Source organism: Pecten maximus, chromosome 7, assembly GCF_902652985.1.
Source record: "Pecten maximus chromosome 7, xPecMax1.1, whole genome shotgun sequence".
Taxonomy (NCBI): Eukaryota; Metazoa; Mollusca; class Bivalvia; order Pectinida; family Pectinidae; genus Pecten; species Pecten maximus.
In genome coordinates, this window is record NC_047021.1 from 29,371,521 (window position 1) to 29,393,611 (window position 22,091).

Here is a 22,091-nt window from a genome sequence, read left to right on the forward strand (position 1 = left end):
TTTATGCGTATGTGGAGTTTATGTATTTATGTAATGCTCAAAATCACAAATAAAACTTTGCATTTACAACTTGTATGTAAAAAACACAAGTTATACTGATACTTTACAGCCTTCATTTCGAAACTCCAAGGTTCTGATCTGTCATATGTATCAGATTGATGATAAAGTCCACCCCTATGTCAGATCCCGGTGAGCTAGAATGAAGAACTGTAACGTCACCAACATATACACAACATTTTTGTAATTATCACTAGAAAAGGTTCGATAAGTTACCAACCGCGCCGACCTTCATTATCTTCCAAGTGTACGAAAACGCCAAGCAGCAACTTGTTGACAGTCGTCCCTTGCCTCCATTTTGTGTGTAAAATTCTGACACATAATGTTCTTGACCATGTCATCCATGGACAGAATTTTTCTTTCATGATTTTTCCAAACTAATTCGAGCTCTTAATCCAAGACTTTTCTGTAAAACCATGCCAACCTCGATCTACGAGGTCGACGTAGCCAATTTATTGTACATGCGACAAGGCAAAGGATTGGATAGGAAAGGTTTCGAAGAAATGGTTCAAAATCAGATTATACAGAAAGGTCAATTGCGCCTGTGCAATCGTTTATGAGCAACTATATATTGTCTTCAAGAAGTAAGATTCTGATATTTAACTTTTTGCTGGCTGTATAGCCTCTTACACAGTAATGTTTAATCTACGAAAGCATCGTAAGCATTCAGACAACAAAGCGTCATTATGGAGTCAAGGAATGGCAGTTGACATTGTTGAATACCAGAATTACTACAGAGGTAGGTCAACGTTTCATTCCTTTGAAAAATCACACCACATAAAAACGTAAAACGGCACTTGATAGTTAGTTCACACAAGAAGCGAACAAAAATGAAATAAAATAAGAAAATATATGAACAAAAAATAGAGAAAACCCAAGCGAAAATCAAAACAAATTTCAATTTGTGAGTATGAGAAAGAAAGCGAACAAAGAAAACAAGACTTCTGGGATATCAACCGAACAGGAAAGTGTGTTATGTTACGGTAACCAGAAGATAACTTACCAAAGACAGGTCAATCTCCCCGAATACCTCCGACAAGACGTGACATTGTGGTCGAAAGGGAAGACGAGGTTTGTAAACATCGAACTGATACCCAGGTATTTCTATGTAAGGTAATTATAAGATGCATTGAAATCCAGCAGAAAAAAACAACGAAGAAGGTAATATGTGAGGCACTGCTGTCGGATGAATGATGAAAATAATGGTGAAATGGCCCACCTGGGTCCGGTGTTATTTACGTTAATTACTCAAGGAAATCCTGCGACTGAAAATTTCTCATAGAAAAAGCATTACAGAATTTAAGGGGAAATCTTTGTTAAGGAGCTTCGTTTAAATTCTGTAACGTTTTCCTATGGAAAACATGAAGTTTAGGGAGGGCCTGATGCAGATTGGCTTGGCAGGCTTTCTGAAACAGTTTTCTCAGAAATGGTGATATAATGGTCATACAGATAAGCATCAATCAATTCAGAGTGAAGAGAAAGACAAGAAGTCGAAAGAAATCCTACTGGGTGTTGAGAGGTCAAGAAGGGTTGATATAAAATGACGGCTTCAGACGGCCTGGGTAGATCCAAGCCTGCGGCGATTGGTAACCTTGAATGAAGAAGCAATAACATTTGTACTAGTATAGGCAAGCAAATACACACAACCAAGCTTTTTTATTCAAACAAGAGGCCCGTGGTCCTTAACGATCACCCGAGTCTTATTTTTGATGTATCTACAATGTATTTTTAACAGCCCCTATGTAAATAAAAGTTTGGCACTTCCCATAATTCTAACGATTTTTTAATCATTTAGAATGTTCACTAACGACGAGGGACAAAGCTGGATTAGAAAAGATCACTGAGCTTCCCTCAGGTGATCTAAAAAGCCATTGGGGGAAAAATAAGGCAAACTTTCGCTATGTCCATTTCATATTTTCACTTCAGTTTATCATTATGAGCTCTTTGCTCACTGGTTCACAATTATGATACTTAAAAGCTGTCATAGTGCTTTTGCAATCATTGGTGTCCGAGAGCAAAACAGGAAATCCTTAAATCACAGATCATTCTCGTCAGGCCAGTATGACTTTAGCTTTGTTTTCATCCATGTCGTAACAGCTAACGTTTCGCCTAATTATCTGAATATACCTTTTGTTTCCATCCTGAAGATGAATCGCTAGATGATTCTATGATAGCATCAAAATGATACAAGGTTTTTCCTGTGATAAGGAAGTACATAGTTATTTTCACGTGGTAATAAAGCACAAACGATTATATATTTCTGGGATAGTTTTCATCTTAAGGTGGCATGTCATCTTCCACTGTTTTGCCAGTCGCATTGAAGAACTTGTTAGATAGTTCTATGACAGAGAACACAGTAATGATGCAGTAAGTTGTCTAATAGTTCTGTTGTAGAAACGGAAGTGTTGAAAAGTACTATGTAGATATTTCTATAAGCGAGATAACAGAAGCATGGTATTTTGCCAGATTTTCAAAACTGTGCTGTTAGGATTCTTATAATAACAGAGAGAAGACATGGTTGGGATGGTAAATTTTATTTCATGATTGTGTGCTGTTACACAAAAACACACTAAAATGTAAAGCGGCAAGTGTTCCTCCTCACTCACTTGTAATCGTAAGTATTTCACCTGGTTATCAAACCTGTCTGTAAGACCTTGCTCACCTGTCCTGTACACCTGTACCTCACTCACCTGTCCTGTACATACTCACCTGTCCTGTACACCTGTACCTCACTCACCTGTCCTGTACACCTGTACCTCACTCACCTGTCCTGTACACCTGTACCTCACACAACTGTCTGTACACCTGTACCTCACTCACCTGTCCTGTACACACCTGTACCTCACTCACCTGTCCTGTACACCTGTACCTCACTCACCTGTCCTGTACACCTGTACCTCACTCACCTGTCTGTACACCTGTACCTCACTCACCTGTCTGTACACCTGTACCTCATTCACCTGTCCTGTACACCTGTACCTCACTCACCTGTCTGTACACCTATACCTCACTTACCTGTCTGTACACCTGTACCACATTCACCTGTCCTGTACACCTGTACCTCACTCACCTGTCCTGTACACACCTGTACCTCACTCACCTGTCTGTACACCTGTACCTCACTCACCTGTCTGTACACCTGTATCTCATTCACCTGTCCTGTACACCTGTACCTCACTCACCTGTCCTGTACACCTGTACCTCACTCACCTGTCTACACCTGTACCTCACTCACCTGTCTGTAAACCTGTACCTTACTCACCTGTCTGTACACCCGTACCTCACTCACCTGTCTGTACACCTGTACCTCACTCACCTGTCTGTACATCTGTACCTTACACACCTGTCCTGTACACACTCACCTGTCCTGTACACATGTACCTTACTCACCTGTCTGTACACCTGTACCTCACTCACCTGTCTGTACACCTGTACTTCACTCACCTGTCTACACACTTACTTTTTCTCACCTGTACACCATTAAATGTTATGTTAAGCAATGTATATCTCTATCTCACACGCTATACACATGCCTAGTATACACTATAGGCCCTTTTCCCTATTCTGATCACCTAACAGTCGATGAGCCATGGAGTGAGTAGAAGAATATTTCGCACCAAAATGAAAAATAAATATATACATATCACAGTTCTAAATCGTAATAGGGCAGTTTGTCCTTTTAAGGTTAAATTTTTCAGAGCAACTAGAACTGTCACCAAATATAAAATATGTATTTACTTTTCTTTTGTTAATTGTAAAGTGAATATGTTTATCTACTGTCTTTAAAAACAAAGTTATCTAGTTGATGCTAATTCACACGTTATAGGGACAAAACTATCTTTTATAAATACTATATGTACTGGATCTCAACAAAGAATCTAATTTTCTTCAATATTAATTAAAAAAAAAAAAAATTCTTCACTAGAACACCTAATATATGTATTTATTTACCTCTTTTCATCATTAAAGCACTGTACTACTAACAAAGCAAATTCTCTGCACACACAAAATATAACACAAAAATTTGCATTACCACAGCAGCAACATAAAAAAACATATTGGAAACTATTTAAACTGATATCCATGTTGTTCTTACAAACAGATTCAAAAACAGATTAACGAATTACATCAGCCTTACAACTAAATAAAGCTGGACTGTCAAAAAGTAAACTACCATTGATAAAAACCGGTATTTAGCTTGCTATTTTGGAAATAACTAGTTCTGTAGCTAGCATTTAGCACAAAATTTAGCCACTAACACTATAGCTGCCAAGTCCAAACTTTAATTTCCAGTCTCCGCTTACTAAGATCTACCCAGTGTCTGTACTAGTACTGTTAAAATACCAGACATTGACAGTTTGGCATTCAAAAGTGTAAATAACATGCTAATTCTCTTAATATAACCAAGCAACCTGTTGTTTTTTTTTCTTTAAAAATTATAATAACAAAGACCATGATCACAAGCAAATCGATCACATTGCCATTAATACAAAAGGAAAAGCATTCCACAAACTTGTGAAAAGTGGTGATGAATTAACTGACTGTAGTTTTATAACACTGAAATTGGTAAGTTATAAGGTTTGTGTTGTAAGGCAGTTGTATGGCCATGTTTTGCTGTAGTTTATACAAAGACACCAACAAAGCATTATACAAGAGGCCCATGGGGCCTACATCGCTTACCTGGATATTTCACTGAAGCATTATAAAGTGGTAATTATAAAACCCTTATATATAAACTGAATGACTTGTACAACACAATTCAGAATTCTCCATTGAATTTATACTTAACTAGTATTCAAAAATGTAACTAAGAAAAAAAATGGCAAAAATCATCTGTAATTAAAGCTACAAAAACACCGCGTTTGCACATAAAATCATAAATGCTGACACATCCAAATGCAAATCATTTGAAATAGCATAAAATGTGAAGTGACACATGTATTTGATGAGCATCATGATACTGTATACGTGAAGCATACCTGATCAGTATATGTGAGAATTGTATAATGAGCATATTGTTTGATAACACACTAGACAAAGCCCCTGATCCCACACACGCTAAACCCAATACCTATCATACCTCATAAGGCAAATATATACCCAAACAAGTCACTACCTCACATAAAATGGGGTGTCATTAGACAACAAGTCAAATTTATACCACACTTCTAGCTAATTAATACTCTTAGCTAGCTAAGCGCTAGTTGTATAACATATATGTTACTGTTAAGTTTGTTAATTTTCCCGAAAAGATTGAAGCAAAAATAAAAAAGATGTATAGAAATGTATATTTCATTAAAATTATCAAATACATAACACCTTTCTTAATAAATATTTTTTCTGATTTATTTTTCACTTTATTGCAAATAGCAATCTTACCAGGATGTAAGTTAAGCAGGGACTTTTATACATTATAATGATCTGGTACAGAGTTTCAGGATCATTTAAAAAACAATTCATCATGATTCCAACTTATATTAACTGAAGTTCAATGGCCTGATTTAATTGGCTTTCTATCTATCTTACTAGGAACAGGCCAGGAGGTCCTATGTCATAAGGATACTATTTATAGGACTATAGTCTTTGAGAAGAGTTTAGGATACAGCCATGGATTCCTGAATTTCCCTGCCAAACTGTATATGTGAGAAATACAGGTATACTTACAGTAGTGAAATTTTCTTTAATTGATTAATACAGAGAGTTCAAGAAGTCATGTGAGTTTTCTCTAAGCTGATTACAAGGAAAAAGCAGATTAATACAAATTTGGTATTTCATCATGGATTATTTCATTTTCATGGCTTGTTGATGGTAGAAAGTGATGTGCCTGTGAGTCTTAATATTTCTATAGAAAATTTATCTTGATGTGAAATCTTTAAAAGAGACTTTAATTCATGACTTTCTAAATCAACCACCAAATTCAGTTTTGAATTATTTCGTCAACTAAACAGGGAAGCCATCTGGAATCTGTTAATTAAACTGACAAATTCATTGTTATTATTGGAGGAAAGACAAAGTGCAAAGATGATATGTGCCTTTGATGTCAATTCAAAAGTTTAAATAGACATGTGGAGTAACTACTTTGTATCTTTCAGGGGCAGACAACTCCAACATCACCTGCATAGATCAGTAGCATACTTTTCTCTGTTGGGGATATCAAACTATGACGAACACAGTGATATGCTTGTAAAGCTTGAATATATTTAGTGCTCAACCTTTCTACATATGTAATGGGAAGATTTTCAATTGTCCCTTTTTTAATACAAAAACATTTTCCAACATTTTCATTCAATGTTATTGAAGAATTCCATATTTATCATAATGGCATACTAGTATTGATAATTAGGAAAAAAATATGTACAATGTTTACATCTTCAGCATCTGACTTCAATAAATTAAGATTTTGAGCAAAACAAATCAAGGTGAAAATAGTACAATAATCAGTGATTATTTTTAACAACACTCCATGTTTTTGTCACCGATTATCAAAATAGATCCTATTTCTGTTCATGTTTAATGGCCAATATATGCTCTTGATAAACTTTGATGAACATGCAAGAATTTCTATACACCACTAAAAAATACTTCAGTACATGTGTTAAATCGTAAATTAAACTCGACAGTTTTTTTATATCTGAATATATTGATTTCATATACAAGTATTGGGGATATTATTATTTTGCACTTTCAAATTTAGGATGGAAAGTGCTGAATCAAAGTCCACTTAATGTTAAGTGTTCAGAGGAGTGTTGCCAAATGTCCTAGTAATAATGGGATTAATTTTATAGGTCAAAATAGAGAATTGAAGATTTGAGAATAAAAAAACAAACTCTAATCTTCCTTAACGTGGTAAATATACTTGTGGTAGAGGTAACACAGAAACGGCCGCAATGAGTATAATTTGATTTCTGCAGATCTGAGTCTCCAATACAAAACTGATATAGTCCTACACCCTGGATCACAAATAAAAGTGAAACACCTATATAGTCATTTTTACAGGAAGAAGAGTATGTAGAGTTACAGTGTATAGCATGCTAGAACAAAGAAGCTACCAAATTTACACTGTACAGCTACAACGCTTTACAGAGTCTAGCATTTTGGATACTATAGAGAATACAGGATATCATTTCTAGGATATTAAACAATATTTAGGACACAAGGTTATAGGTTCTTACACTTACAAACATGTTTTAATGGTAAGACTTTAAACTCTGTAAACCATGAAGTATAAAGGAGGGCCATTAATGTTGTATTAGATATGGCCAGTTTGATGGACATCTTTATGATTGCTGTTACACATTGCTGTTACACATTGCTGTTACACATTTAGCCTTTAAATAGGGAAAGCATTGCTTCAACTCAAGACAAATCTTTAAGTAGACCAAGGACCTATTTAGTAACTGGAGTCAGGTATGGTCCAAGATCAGAATCAAAGGAAGAGGAACTTAAATTTTCCCAGGAAAGACACAGGCTATGTCATGTAAATGGAGCCAGGTTTGTTTCCTAGGTGAGGATAGCTCAATCAATGATAAAGCTATGGGTTCAGGTTTTCTATTTAGGGCACCACCCATTATCATAATATCAAAGAGCATTTATCTGTTCAGATTTGTTTTGCATTATTCTATGACAGCAGTGAGAAAAGTACAGTTGTTGATGAAGAGAAAATACAAAACTGAGGTCAAACAACAACAGGCAAAGGTTAAGGTCAGAAATGCCAAAGTGATCTATACTACAAATAAATTCAATATAAAATCCATGTCACACAATAATACACAGCCATACTGTTTGGCTCTACATGACATGTTGTAGAGTCATAAAGAGGCAATCATCCAAACTAGTGAATAAATTCATAGTCTCATAACAATATAAAGGTCATTAAACATCAAAGTTCAAAGTCAAACATATCCTTCAATGAACCCAAATTACCCCCTGGTCACACAGCAACTGAAAACCAAATATGTTTAGAATAGATTCAGCACTTACACTTTAATAGTTACAAGACATATACATCAGTATCCTGATAGGTCAAGGTTAATTTAAGAGTTAATTACCACCAAGGTCAAGGTCACAGCCAAATATGCTGTATAGATTATAGGTCAAGGTCAATAGCAAATTCACATCAAGGTCACATTCAAATATACTGTACAGAATATATAGGAACTCTGTGAATCCAATATGTTAAAGACACCAGTAAGAGAGAGAATAGGTCAATAGTGTTAACTTTTACAAAGTGGATAAGCTCATTGAATTAAAACATAATGAAGAACCTTGCAGAAATATAAACAGCCCTACCCCATAACGTTGTTTCTCACTCTTACAGTGCCTGTCACAGAGTTACCATACTGTAAATGAACATCAGTCAACAAAATAATATTCCTTAAATCTGAATCAAAACTACAACCTAGCAATCAACCAAATGCAAGCAAGAGTATCTGTAGTAAACTTAACAGGGACAGCTCTAAGCAGGGCCAGCAACTGTCTAATCATATTGCTTCTCTGAACCGGAAGAACAGGCAAGGAAAACAAAAATAAAATAAATAATAGGAATGTCTAGATATGTCCTCAGCAGAGTAGAACATCACTTCTACAAGGATTAGAAATAATTACTCTATCAGCCCAGCAGTCCTAACATCCAGAGTACTATACTATTCCACAAGTGGGAATTTATTACTCTATCAGCCCAGCGGTCCTAACATCCAGAGTACTATACTATTCCACAAGTGGGAATTTATTACTCTATCAGCCCAGCAGTCCTAACATCGAGAGTACTATACTATTCCACAAGTGAGGAAAAACGACATCTAAAATTGGCAAAAACATACAAGTTTGTGTGTAAGGACTAATTAAATTAGCACAAAAATAGTCACATAATTATAATGTTAGCACAAAATATGGCATAGAAATATCTAATTAGATTAGCACAACACAGTCTATCACAAGTTTTACAACCAATACTGATAGTCTTCTTTACTCGGTTATTATCTTCCTATGCCTCTGATTCGCTGTCCATCTCCTCAAGAGGGTCAGAACTCACGCTCATCTTTGCCATACTCTCCTCCATATCCTGTGGCTCTGGGTAGAGGTCGGATTCGTCTGTTGTGGTAAGAACTAGATATTTTCCGTCAGAAGACAGTGGTAGGGGACTCCGTCCCTGTTCCTCTTCGGGAGCATCCTCTATCTGCCCTATATTGGCCAGTAGCAGAGCATGCTCCTTTTTCTTAGCTTGCTGTTGTTTTGTCTGTTTTTTCCTTTCCTATTAAAAAACAAATATATACTTCCAAGTTTTTATTTAGATATTTAAGTAGTGTGTCACAAAAGCACACAACATTTGTGATTTTCTGATTAAATCAAAAATATTGAAAAATCCCACATGTGTAATGCTGTATCTTATTTCACCTCATTATTTTTCTATACAGTGATCATAGAAACATTGTGAAATATGTATTTATTATTTGAAATATGTTCCAAATATCATTTTTGCTGCTGTCATAGACCCAGTCAATAATAAATATCATTTAGGACCGATCGTTTAAGTGCAAGATAGTCAATTAATATTCAGATCATCATGCCAAAAACACCAACAAATTACAAACACATGCAGTAAATACAAGTTTTGCCTTCTGCGTTTTTTGAACCTAAATACCATGGCAAAATCCCTGATATGAGAGTTGGTCCCATACGTCATAATACTAATACACTTTATTACACATGCATGAAAAAGAATTCATGGGCAAGCATAGACTGAAGTCATACAATATACACCTGTGAAGAAAATAATTATATTACAGTATGACTGTCACCAATCCCTAGACCTAGATTATACAGCATACAACTCTGTGTAATAATATATACACTCAGTGGTAACCTAGATTATACAGCATACAACTCTGTGTAATAATATATACACTCAGGGGTTACAATTCTACCACAGACCTAAGTAACATTAGTACATCACATGACAGAATACTGTCTTCCCATTGGCTACACATATAGGTACAATGAGGTGATAGTGCCCACTCTTCCAGGCTCTATCAGTTTTGGCGCGAGATTTAATGTGAATCTATTGTGACATCACTGTTACTGTGGATACAGACGACAAAAATGGTTTATGCCACCAGGCCCTCAGGTGGTGAAATATTTTGTTGAATATTGAAATTAGCAAAGTAAAATGTAAGTGTGATGTACTAAAAACAAATACTGCCTTCTTTTGAGGGCACAATGGTCTGGTAGTATTGTCTTGATATGGAATAGTACCCTTGCCTCCAGCTCAGGTACCATGCCTTCCCTCAGTAACACTATCAGACCCACACCTCTGGCTCAGGTACCATGCCTTCCCTCAGTAACACTTTCAGACCCACAACTCTGGCTCAGGTACCATGCCTTCCCTCAGTTACACTATCAGACCCACACCTTTGGCTCAGGTACCATGCCTTCCCTAAGTAACACTATCAGACCCACACCTCCAGCTCAGGTACCATGCCTTCCCTCAGTAACACTATCAGACCAACACCTCCAGCTCAGGTACCATGCCTTCCCTCAGTAACACTATCAGACCCACACCTCCAGCTCAGGTACCATGCCTTCCTCTGTAACACTATCAGACCCACACCTCTGGCTCAGGTACCATGCCTTCCCTCAGTAAAGCTATCAGACCCACACCTCCAGCTCAGGTACCATGCCTTCCCTCAGTAACACTATCAGACCAACACCTCCAGCTCAGGTACCATGCCTTCCCTCAGTAACACTATCAGACCAACACCTCCAGCTCAGGTACCATGCCTTCCCTCAGTTACACTATCAGACCCACACCTCCAGCTCAGGTACCATGCCTTCCTCTGTAACACTATCAGACCCACACCTCTGGCTCAGGTACCATGCCTTCCCTCAGTAAAGCTATCAGACCCACACCTCTGGCTCAGGTACCATGCCTTCCTCAGTAACACTATCAGACCCACACCTCTGGCTCAGGTACCATGCCTTCCCTCAGTAAAGCTATCAGACACACACCTCCAGCTCAGGTACCATGCCTTCCCTCAGTAACACTATCAGACCCACACCTCTGGCTTAGGTACCATGCCTTCCTCAGTTACACTATCAGACCCACACCTCTGGCTCAGGTACCATGCCTTCCCTCAGTAACACTATCAGACCCACGCCTTTGGCTCAGGTACCATGCCTTCCCTCAGTAACACTATCAGACCCACACCTCCAGCTCAGGTACCATGCCTTCCCTCAGTAACACTATCAGACCCACACTTCCAGCTCAGGTACCATGCCTTCCCTCAGTAACACTATCAGACCCACAACTCTGGCTCAGGTACCATGCCTTCCTCAGTAACACTATCAGACCCACACCTCTGGCTCAGGTACCATGCCTTCCCTCAGTAACACTATCAGACCCACACCTCTGGCTTAGGTACCATGCCTTCCCTCAGTTACACTATCAGACCCACACCTCTGGCTCAGGTACCATGCCTTCCCTCAGTAACACTATCAGACCCACACCTCTGGCTCAGGTACCATGCCTTCCCTCAGTTACACTATCAGACCCACACCTCTGGCTCAGGTACCATGCCTTCCCTCAGTAACACTATCAGACCCACAACTCTGGCTCAGGTACCATGCCTTCCTCAGTAACACGTTCAGACCCACAACTCTGGCTCAGGTACCATGCCTTCCCTCAGTTACACTATCAGACCCACACCTCTAGCTCAGGTACCATGCCTTCCCTCAGTTACACTATCAGACCCACGCCTCTGGCTCAGGTACCATGCCTTCCTCAGTAACACTATCAGACCCACGCCTCTGGTTCAGGTACCATGCCTTCCCTCAGTAACGCTATCAGACCCACACCTCTGGCTCAGGTACCATGCCTTCCTCAGTAACACTATCAGACCCACACCTCTGGCTCAGGTACCATGCCTTCCCTCAGTTACACTATCAGACCCACACCTCTGGCTCAGGTACCATGCCTTCCCTCAGTTACACTATCAGACCCACACCTCTGGCTCAGGTACCATGCCTTCCTCAGTAACACTATCAGACCCACAACTCTGGCTGAGGTACCATGCCTTCCTCAGTAACACTATCAGACCCACAACTCTGGCTCAGGTACCATGCCTTCCCTCAGTTACATTATCAGACCCACAACTCTGGCTCAGGTACCATGCCTTCCTCAGTTACACTATCAGACCCACACCTCTGGCTCAGGTACCATGCCTTCCCTCAGTAACACTATCAGACCCATGCCTCTGGCTCAGGTACTAACGGTATGCCTTCCCTCAGTAACACTATCAGACCTACACCTCCAGCTCAGGTACCATGCCTTCCCTCAGGAACACTATCAGACCCACAACTCCAGCTCAGGTACCATGCCTTCCCTCAGTAACACTATCAGACCCACACCTCTGGCTCAGGTACCATGCCTTCCCTCAGTAACACTATCAGACACACACCTCCAGCTCAGGTACCATGCCTTCCCTCAGTAACACTATCAGACCCACACCTCTGGCTCAGGTACCATGACTTCCCTCAGTAACACCATCAGACCCACACCTCTGTCTCAGGTACCATGCCTTCCCTCAGTAACACTATCAGACCCACACCTCCAGCTCAGGTACCATGCCTTCCCTCTGTTACACTATCAGACCCACACCTCTGGGTCAGGTACCATGCCTTCCTCAGTAACACTATCAGACCCACAACTCTGGCTGAGGTACCATGCCTTCCTCAGTAACACTATCAGACCCACAACTCTGGCTGAGGTACCATGCCTTCCCTCAGTAACACTATCAGACCCACACCTCTAGCTCAGGTACCATGCCTTCCCTCTGTTACACTATCAGACCATAGAGCCCTCAATAAAAGGCAATAATATACAAATAGTTCCCGGCCTTCTAGCTTTGTCAGGTATCATGGAAATCAGTTATTTTGATATAAGTCAGAAGAAATCTGCTTGATACCAACAGTAACTTGTCTCTACTAGCATGAAACTAATGTTAAAAAAGTATGTAAATTTCACATGAATTTCAACTGAAAAGTAACTGAAACACATTAATATTGTCTTTTTAGAATTCTTTTTAATTATACCGATGGCACATTTGAAAGATGACCTGAAATTAATTAGTGGTTTCAAAGCCAAATAACTTTAAACATTGAGGCTATTTGACTGATTTTTTTTTTTCATTATTTTTATCTTAAATATCTATAAAGGGAGATAAGGGTTTTTCTGCATTCTGGTATAAAATAAATCATAAATAACTGTAAATAATAAGATAAATCTGAACTTTTGAACTTTTCAAGGGGAGGTAACTATTATGATATAAAAATGCTGAAATATTACATTCAGTAAATCATTTTCAAGGGGAGATAACTGTAAGGCTCAGACAGTTTCCTTTCAAGAAAAGATAACTCATGATCAGATAGTTTTCTGAATTAATCACATGAAGTTTATTATTTTTTCAAGATGCATAAACTGTAAGGATCAGGTAATTAATAATTACAGCATATGAAACTTTATCAAGGGGAGATAACTAATGATTTGATATTCTGAATCATTACATGAAATGAGTTTCCAACAGGAGATAGATCACTTACATTACTCCCTGGTATAATATCTAATGAAGCCTATATCTAAGTAGTGGAAAGTTACTGTATCATCTATTACATCATTCTACACAGTCCACCAGTGTGAGTAAGGCAGCATACATGTTGTATTACTTGTGGTATACAGGAGTAACATAGAGAATGATATGACTGTAGCATATTACAGTAGCAACAGGGCAACATTAACGAAGAACATAGCAGGATTAACAAGGAACATATAGTAACATAACATGATTAACAAGGAACATATAGTAACGTAACAGGATTAACAAGGAACATATAGTAACACAACAGGATTAACAAGAAACATATAGTAACACAACAGGATTAACAAGGAACATATAGTAACACAACAGGATTAACAAGAAACATATAGTAACATAACATGATTAACAAGGAACATATAGTAACGTAACAGGATTAACAAGGAACATGTGGTAACAAAACAGGATTAACAAGGAACATTCAGTAACACAACATGATTAACAAGGAACATATAGTAACACAACAGGATTAACAAGGAACATATAGTAACACAACAGGATTAACAAGGAACATATAGTAACACAACAGGATTAACAAGGAACATATAGTAACGTAACAAGATTAACAAGGAACATTCAGTAACACAACAGGATTAACAAGGAACATATAGTAACAAAACGGGATTAACAAGGAACATAAATTTACGTAACAGGATTAATAAATAACATATACAGTAAGTAACACAACATTAACATGTAACATGTTGTAACATAATAGCAGTATATGCAGTAATAAATGGCAGTAACATGGACGATGCATATGAAATAATGAAATTACCCTCATTTTTAGCAGCCTGGAAGGAAGTGACGAAGACAAATGATCAACAAAAGTTGACAAATGATTTTTTTAACCGACAATCTCTCTCAAATACCTCTTTTACTAATACAGTATAATGTCATCGTTCAAAAAACGTCTCTACTGGTATCATCCCCTGTGAGTAATGCCCGAATCATTTTAATTTTATTATTTCAATCTCATTTTAAGGGTATACTCAGAAATGGGTAATTAGAGCTATGATTTGATAGTCAAAATTTTCTGAAGGTAAATTTTACCAAATAAATATATAAATGTCAAAGACAAAACACACTAACATAATAGTATATGAAGGATTGTAATACATTCAAAAAGGGTTGAAATGATAATTACACAATCCATCTGAAACTCTGTGTGTCCATAATACCAGGAAAATCAAGGGGACATAACTCTCTTAATAGCTATGGAAACAAGCTGGCACTCAGTGCATTAAAATTTGTGCAGTAATTTAAGCTAGTGAAATCTGCAAAACTTGTGTCTACAGACCCAATGACAGTCTTATTCACATATACTCCACTAACTGTTGTGCTTGTGTTGGTGTGGGGCATGGTGTTTTTCTAAATTTCTACAAAGTTGGCATGATCAATTGATGAACAGATTCTATAATATGTTTTATCCCTGAATGTATCATTTACCCTGTATAATAGATTATAAATAGGACAGATTTAACTCACACTGACACTTCTGGTACATGGAATCAGTTGAAAAAATTAAAGTAATTAGATGAATACAATATGTATAGTTGATAGTTTTATTACAGGATAGTGTGGCCCTAACTCAGGTAGTTTGTAATTTTTGTTTATTTTGAAAAGAAACGGTTGGAAATACAACAGACAGATTTTTTATTTACTTATCTCCACAAAAAAAAAAAAGATGATGATTCACATTCTACAATATTACAAGTATCAATATATGATGTCAAAAATGGCTTCCATTGATGGACTGGTGAATATTCAGAGGATGAAATCTAGTGGTTGGGGAATAACTCGATACTGTAGTAAAGTAGATGAACAAACTGGCGATTTCTTAGTACTTAAGGAAGACAAGTAAGGAAAGGACAGTGATGAAAACTGGCACATAATATAAATAAAGCTGCAAATCTATAAGATACAGAGAAAGCTCAAACTGAAATAAGTGTGTCCCTCAAAATCATTGTTAGATAAAATAAGTGTGTCCCTCAAAATCATTGTTAGATAAATAACTGGTAGTAACCTTGATAAACTTTTATTAGATTTAATATGATACACAGAAAAATACTTTGCTGTGGAAACGAAGATCAGAAATACCCTTGAAAGAGATTACTCTAGACAAATAATGAATATATCTACAACTCTTGTGTGAAGGAACTTTCCTATTATCTGAGTTTGTTCAATACAAATATTGTAAATTATCTTGTGTAAATACTTATTTCCTTGTAAATTGTTGTGTGTAAATACTTATTTCCTTGTAATTATCTTGTGTAAATACTTATTTCCTTTTAATTATCTTGTGTAAATATTTATTTCCTTGTAAATTATCTTGTGTAAATACTTATTTCCTTGTAATTATCTTGTGTAAATACTTATTTCCTTGTAATTATCTTGTGTAAATACTTATTTCCTTGTAATTATCTTTTGTAATTACTTATTTCCTTAAGAATTATCTTGTGAAAATACTTATTTCATTAAGAATTATCTTGTGTAAAAACTTATTTCGTGGTAGATTGTTATGTTTAAATACTTATTTCCTTATTAATTATCTTGTGTAAATACTTATTTCCTTGTAAGTCATCTTGTGTAAATATTCATTTCCCTAAATACTAAATAATTTTTCAGGTGCTTAAAGTTCATATAATGTGAAAAAAAGAACAAAATTATTAAACAGAATTTAAATGTCTGAATATCAGAAGGAATATTGCATTTAAAATTGCTTCCCCTTTAGCAAATTGATTTTTTGGAAGTATATAGGTGATCTTACAATACCTGATAGTTCCATAGCAATAATAAAGAATATTAGCTTTATTGAAGAGCACACAGAGACACTGCAACTTTCACTCTGGGTGAGAAACAACACCATAGACAATGAACTACTTACCATAATGGCCTGGAAGGCAAGTTTTGTGGCTGTACCTATCGCCTGGCATATCTACAGTAGAACAAATCACTGTGTTAGTATACATGTATAGTTAACCAGCTAAAAAACCTTCCTGGTATATCTACAACAGTGTCAATAGCATATTCATCAATTGTTAGCCAGCTAAAACCTTCAGTACACATTTTAAATGGAATCTTTAGCAGTGAAGAGCAAGTGGTGAATTGTATATTACATGGCTCCCATATAAATGTATATAAACAATAGAAATACATTTGTTTACAACATACATGTTATATGATGTTAAAATAGAATTGTTTCAACTACTGATAATTGATAATTGGCAGATATATATTGATTCTCAGGGAGCAGTTCTCATGTACGAAGTATAAACTACCTAATTAAGCTATGTAAATTATTCTTGAGAATGAATTCATAAGAACTGACAAACTGTAAATCATTAATCATTGGCAGACCTTGATCATCAGAACTGACCCCTCTAGATTTCCCCTACAGTTCTTACCTCCTCAGCAGATACATTACACTCAAACACATGACAGGCGAATGTTGAGATTGCAGCTCCTTGGGCCTTGGTTCTCGTTATAAACCCGAACAGTCTGAAACAAACAAGAACTCATCATGGAGGATATAGTTTATTGAAGGAAGCATTTTTGCCTCGAAAAACTGAAGATGTTTTTTTATATATGATTTTTTACCTTGTGATCTATGACCAGCCATGTAATGATTTTTTACTGAAATATGATATATATCTTGTGTACTTCAAATCATCAAAGAAATTATGTGATAACTTCCAATATAACTAGAGTCATGTTGATTTAACTGGTTATTGTAGACTTAAGATACAATTGTCAGATGTTGACCTACAATAGCCCAGTGATTTTAGATGTTGGGATTTAACTTCAGGCTTTGACTTTGTAACTTGGCATGGTCCCTTGAAGATACAGTGCAACTTCCGAAAACCGAACCTTCTAAAAACCGAACACCTCTGAATACTGAACGAATTGTCATTGTAAGGAATTGGTCCTTCTATATTACAGTATTAAAAAACTTCCAAATACCGATCCCTCTGAATTCCGAACACCGGACCGATTTTGTGTCCGGTTCCTGTTAAAATATACAAAAAAATTACTTCTGAAAACCGGCCTTACCTGAGCGATTATGACACGAGGTCAGGCCAGTCAACCGTGAAACAGCAACTGTGACGGGTATTGTGTGAAACCTTATTGTCTCTGGACCTACGTAGGTGATTTGTACAGGTATCCAATATATACCCCAAGGGGGCATTATGACAGATGGCCTAGTGTATAATGAACACGACAATTATGAAACAATGCCACATCCATTGAAGCGCGGTGGTTCGTTTATCTTCTCAATGCAAGTAGAGCTAGAAGCCTGAGTTTCCCATGTAATTCAAATGAGGCCCAAAGGGGGTTGTTTTCGTAAATGAAGCCCGTGACGTTTTTTTTTAGACAATAGCTATGTCGGAAATACGACCAGTATCAACTGATCAATTGTAATTGATATTGAAACAAAACATCTTCACACCCTTTAATATTATTCGATGTGTAAAATATTCCTTATCGGACTATTGGCCCCATTCACATGACGAAGCTTCACCGGATGTAACAAAATGTAGGGCGATCGTAAAGTGTAGTTGTACATGTGAAAATACTGTTTAAAACTATAGTTATAGTCATTTGCCTTTCTTATATATTCTGCAATATAAACATTGATTAACTTTCATAATATGCATATTATTCAGACAAACCAAATTGTCTACGTATGTACGTGCCGGTTTGTAATCGGGTGCATTCTAATAAAACATAGTCCGACCAATTATATCCGGAATTCGACCAGTCATTTTTCGATCAACTTCTCCAAACCGAACCCTCTATAAACCGAACAACTAATGATGTATTATATTTACTGGGGTAAACCTGTGTATGTATGTTTGTGTATATTGGTTTGGCAGATAAGTCATATGGAGTCATTGTGGGGAGAAAAGTTTTGAAGACATTTGCCTAGTGACTCATATTTTAGGCCCATGCATGGAATTTTTTGGCTGTTTCATTTTTATGCAATACTTCATCAAATGACGAAGACTTTGGGCCTTAAATAAATAAATGGTATTAGGAATGGTGACTTACCTGTTGTTTTCATGATGAGCTGACCAAAAGGATATATCTCCCAGGTTAAATTGTGTTCTAATGTTATTCGTCCCTGGATCTACCAATCTATATCAAATAAAAAAAAAATCAAGATATCAAAATAACTACTGTACCTACACAAGTTCATGCTGTATACAATACTGGGAAATTGTTATTGTTGCTCAAACAAAAGTAATGTTATCAATGTTGTTAATGTAAACACAAATTTATATGGACAAGAAATAATAATGATACTATCAGATGAACCAACAGATTTTAAGTTCACGTCTTAATGTTGATTTACTATTATTGCATTAATAACTTATAAACAACAATTGCAAAAAACAAGTTATATCAACTCAATACATAACCACTTTTATTGGCTCAGATGGTGGCAGGTGGGGCAGTTGCCAGGTACTGACCGTAAGCTGTTGGTTTTTCTCCAGGTACTCCAGCTTTCCTCCACCTCTGAAACCTGGCACGTCCTTAAATGATCCTGGCTGTTAATAGTACGTTAAACAAAAACAAACCAAATGGCTCAGATGGAAGCGTGCAGGAGTCTGACTGTGGGAGGAAGCCAGAGTACCCAAAGAAAACCCCACATGGTCAGACAGGTTTCTGCCCCGACCATATCTTTTCATGCCACCATGACTTACCTCATACATTCACTAGACACCACGAGTCTAGATTCTGTCATCCTGAACACATTGTGTATGGCACGAGCAGCCATGATCTGTCTCATTGTCTCATGCACCAAGGATTCTCCTAGTAATAAAGACAATGTAATGTAGGTAATGACTTGAATGCCCTCCACAGCAATAAGAAATTATCTGATATTTAATAGGAAAATGGCCAGAAGATGACACCATAAAAATGGAAGTGATTCATATACTTCTATGTTTATTTGAATTGAGGATTTTCAGTAATAAAGATATCAAAGATCTTGGTAATGAAATTTTAGTTTAAACTGTGTTTATTTCAGAATTTCTTTTAACAACAACCATCTTTAAACAGTGTATATGCGGGATTGGAAACCAGCTAAAAGCTCCATGTGTAATACTATTTTATAAGCTAACTTATGGTCAAAAACATTAGAATGAAATTTGACCTTGAACAGTGACCTTCAGCAAGGGTGAAGTGACACGTAAACACTAATGTCATTGACTAGTTGTATAAATTGACCTTGAACAGTGACCTTCAGCAAGGGTCGAAGTGACACGTAAACACTAATGTTACTGACTAGTTGTATGTGTATTCACTTTTAGTGTGGTATAATCAGTAACATGGAAGTAACGGTTGATTCAAGGACTTTAACATTTTACCATGACCTTGACCTAGAAGAGTTGATTTACAAAATATTGGAAACACACTTAATGTAAACAGACCTCGGTCACTCTTCACCTCCATTGACCCAAGGAATCGCACGACAAAACTCTCCACAAATGATGCATTTTCAATGGCAGCATCCAGCGTATCCAGTACATCAGTGGCAGACTGGTCAAATGGGTTGATCCTTCTGTAATCATAGATGGCAATTTATACGTATATATGTACATACATTGTATTATCTTCTTTACATGTAGATTGTTGGGTTGGGCCTTTGTCTTCTAACCCCCTCAATCTTTCCATTTGAATAATAATAATCTGAATCTATTGAATTCTATTTCTTTGTCTTCTAAATAAATATAATGGTTATCACAGCTACAATTATCTAAGACTAGAGTGCCTAATAAGTTTCACAGATTTGGCTGGAGGTGACTTTTTATTACATAGTCGTACAATAGTACAGATTCAAAAATTGTCATAAAGTTGGAAAAAACTTTCTCTTACTGGTGGGAAAATTCTCTCAATTTGATGGTACAAAGATTGTTTATAATGGGGAAAATATGCACGATTTCTAGGATGTAACCATGGCTACAGCAGTACCAGGAAAACAATCTGTTGTCATGCTTGAAGAAAGAAGACCAACATAAAAATATAATTATCATTTGTACTTGTGTCGTCCTTAAATGACTTTGGGTTGATAGGAGTTGATAATATACCAAACCATGGATTTTAACAAGATTCAGAAGAAAAGTGATACTAGGTTACATTCAATAGCATATACAGTGTATTTAAAGATGAAAATTTTGTTTAGCCACAACTGCCAGCCAATAGCCATATACATCACTAAATCACAAAATGTTTAACAACTGTACAATCCAAGCAAACAAAAAATATACAAATAAAACCATTACATTTCTGTTTCAAATACAAATTTTGATAATCAAAATCAAAAAAACAAAAATGAAAAACTTTGACATGCTATTAGCAAAATGAAATGATGTCGATTTAATTTTAAACCAGATCACACCATGCCAAAACAACACTACAGATTAAACTGAAGCAGTGGTGTAGTAACTATTGGTGGTGATGTTACAACTATTAACCTAACTGGCAAATAACTATCATTAGAAAAATATTAATTGGTCAAATTATTATCTTTGAAATGTAAATAGAAAATATTACAGAAAAGTAATACAATGCTGCCAACAATGGGCTAGATATCATCTTGTACTATAGATGATGAGATCATTTTTGAATATATTAGTATTTCCATTTTGTAAGGATACTGTTATGGATGCAGATTTTCCCTATATACAGCAACAATGAACTAAGACAGTTTCTGTGGGGTCTTGAAATGTGGTATCATCATATTGGATATACTGATTCGGAGAACCAGTGACCTCAGAAAATGGGTGATGAAAAATAGACTTGTTCAAGTTATTTTCATAATGAATACTAGACTTGTTCAAGTTATTTTCATAATGAATACCTATGTGAATTTTCATCGTAACCTAACGAAGTAGTAACAACTATTTCTATGTGTATTGTAGTAACAATTGACCTAGGTTTTACCTTGGGCTAATAAAAATTAATCAAAGTACTGGAAGTACTGTAAACGAACATTATTGTTTAATGCAAAATCAGTAATCTTCTAAGTTTAAAGTTGATAAATTTACTGATATCGGTTTAGGAATGAATTGCAAATAATTTGAAATGTTTGCAGCTGTTGTGATATGATTGTACACATGCATGTCTCTGTAAGGTCCTAATTGAAATTGGAAGTTTGTTGATCTATCTTGGATGGATGAAAATAAAATATGTCTTCTTTCTTTCGGGAAGGCATCATCAGTTATAATACAGCCAGGACTCTGTGACCTTATTGATGCCAACTTCTAATATGCACTAAATTTAGGCTAGTTCCATCGTTAGTTCAACTTAATATGATGAAACACACATAAAGAATTACTGAAAACCAAAACCAGAGCTGCTAATCAAATCCCGGATTAGGAA

At 36.5% G+C, this 22,091-nt stretch overlaps 1 protein-coding gene and 1 long non-coding RNA gene across 5 annotated transcripts in view; both read right to left on the reverse strand.

Annotated features, from left to right (window-relative positions):
- Positions 1 to 2,575: 2,575 nt before the first annotated feature.
- On the reverse strand, positions 2,576 to 5,932 carry LOC117330506. Of its 2 annotated transcripts, none has more exons than XR_004533354.1 (3): positions 3,420 to 5,932; positions 3,128 to 3,267; positions 2,576 to 3,045 (listed from the first exon to the last, which is right to left on the reverse strand). It is a non-coding gene; the product is annotated as an uncharacterized LOC117330506 (long non-coding RNA). The 2 variants fall into 2 exon arrangements; XR_004533355.1 differs by lacking the exon at positions 3,420 to 5,932 and adding an exon at positions 3,401 to 3,417.
- A 40-nt stretch (positions 5,933 to 5,972) lies between these two features.
- LOC117330504 (DCC-interacting protein 13-alpha-like) overlaps positions 5,973 to 22,091 on the reverse strand; it is a 58,897-nt gene continuing 42,778 nt past the window's right edge. For 2 of the 3 annotated variants that reach the window (XM_033888852.1, XM_033888851.1), the window contains 6 exons: positions 20,141 to 20,271; positions 19,412 to 19,520; positions 18,756 to 18,842; positions 17,111 to 17,204; positions 16,591 to 16,641; positions 5,973 to 9,307 (listed from right to left, as the gene is read on the reverse strand). In XM_033888852.1, coding sequence (XP_033744743.1) covers positions 9,041 to 9,307; positions 16,591 to 16,641; positions 17,111 to 17,204; positions 18,756 to 18,842; positions 19,412 to 19,520; positions 20,141 to 20,271 — 739 coding nt within the window. In that variant the 3' untranslated portion in view covers positions 5,973 to 9,040. Of the gene's footprint in view, positions 9,308 to 14,481; positions 14,498 to 16,590; positions 16,642 to 17,110; positions 17,205 to 18,755; positions 18,843 to 19,411; positions 19,521 to 20,140; positions 20,272 to 22,091 lie in introns of all 3 variants that reach the window. The other variant, XM_033888853.1, reaches the window with a different exon arrangement.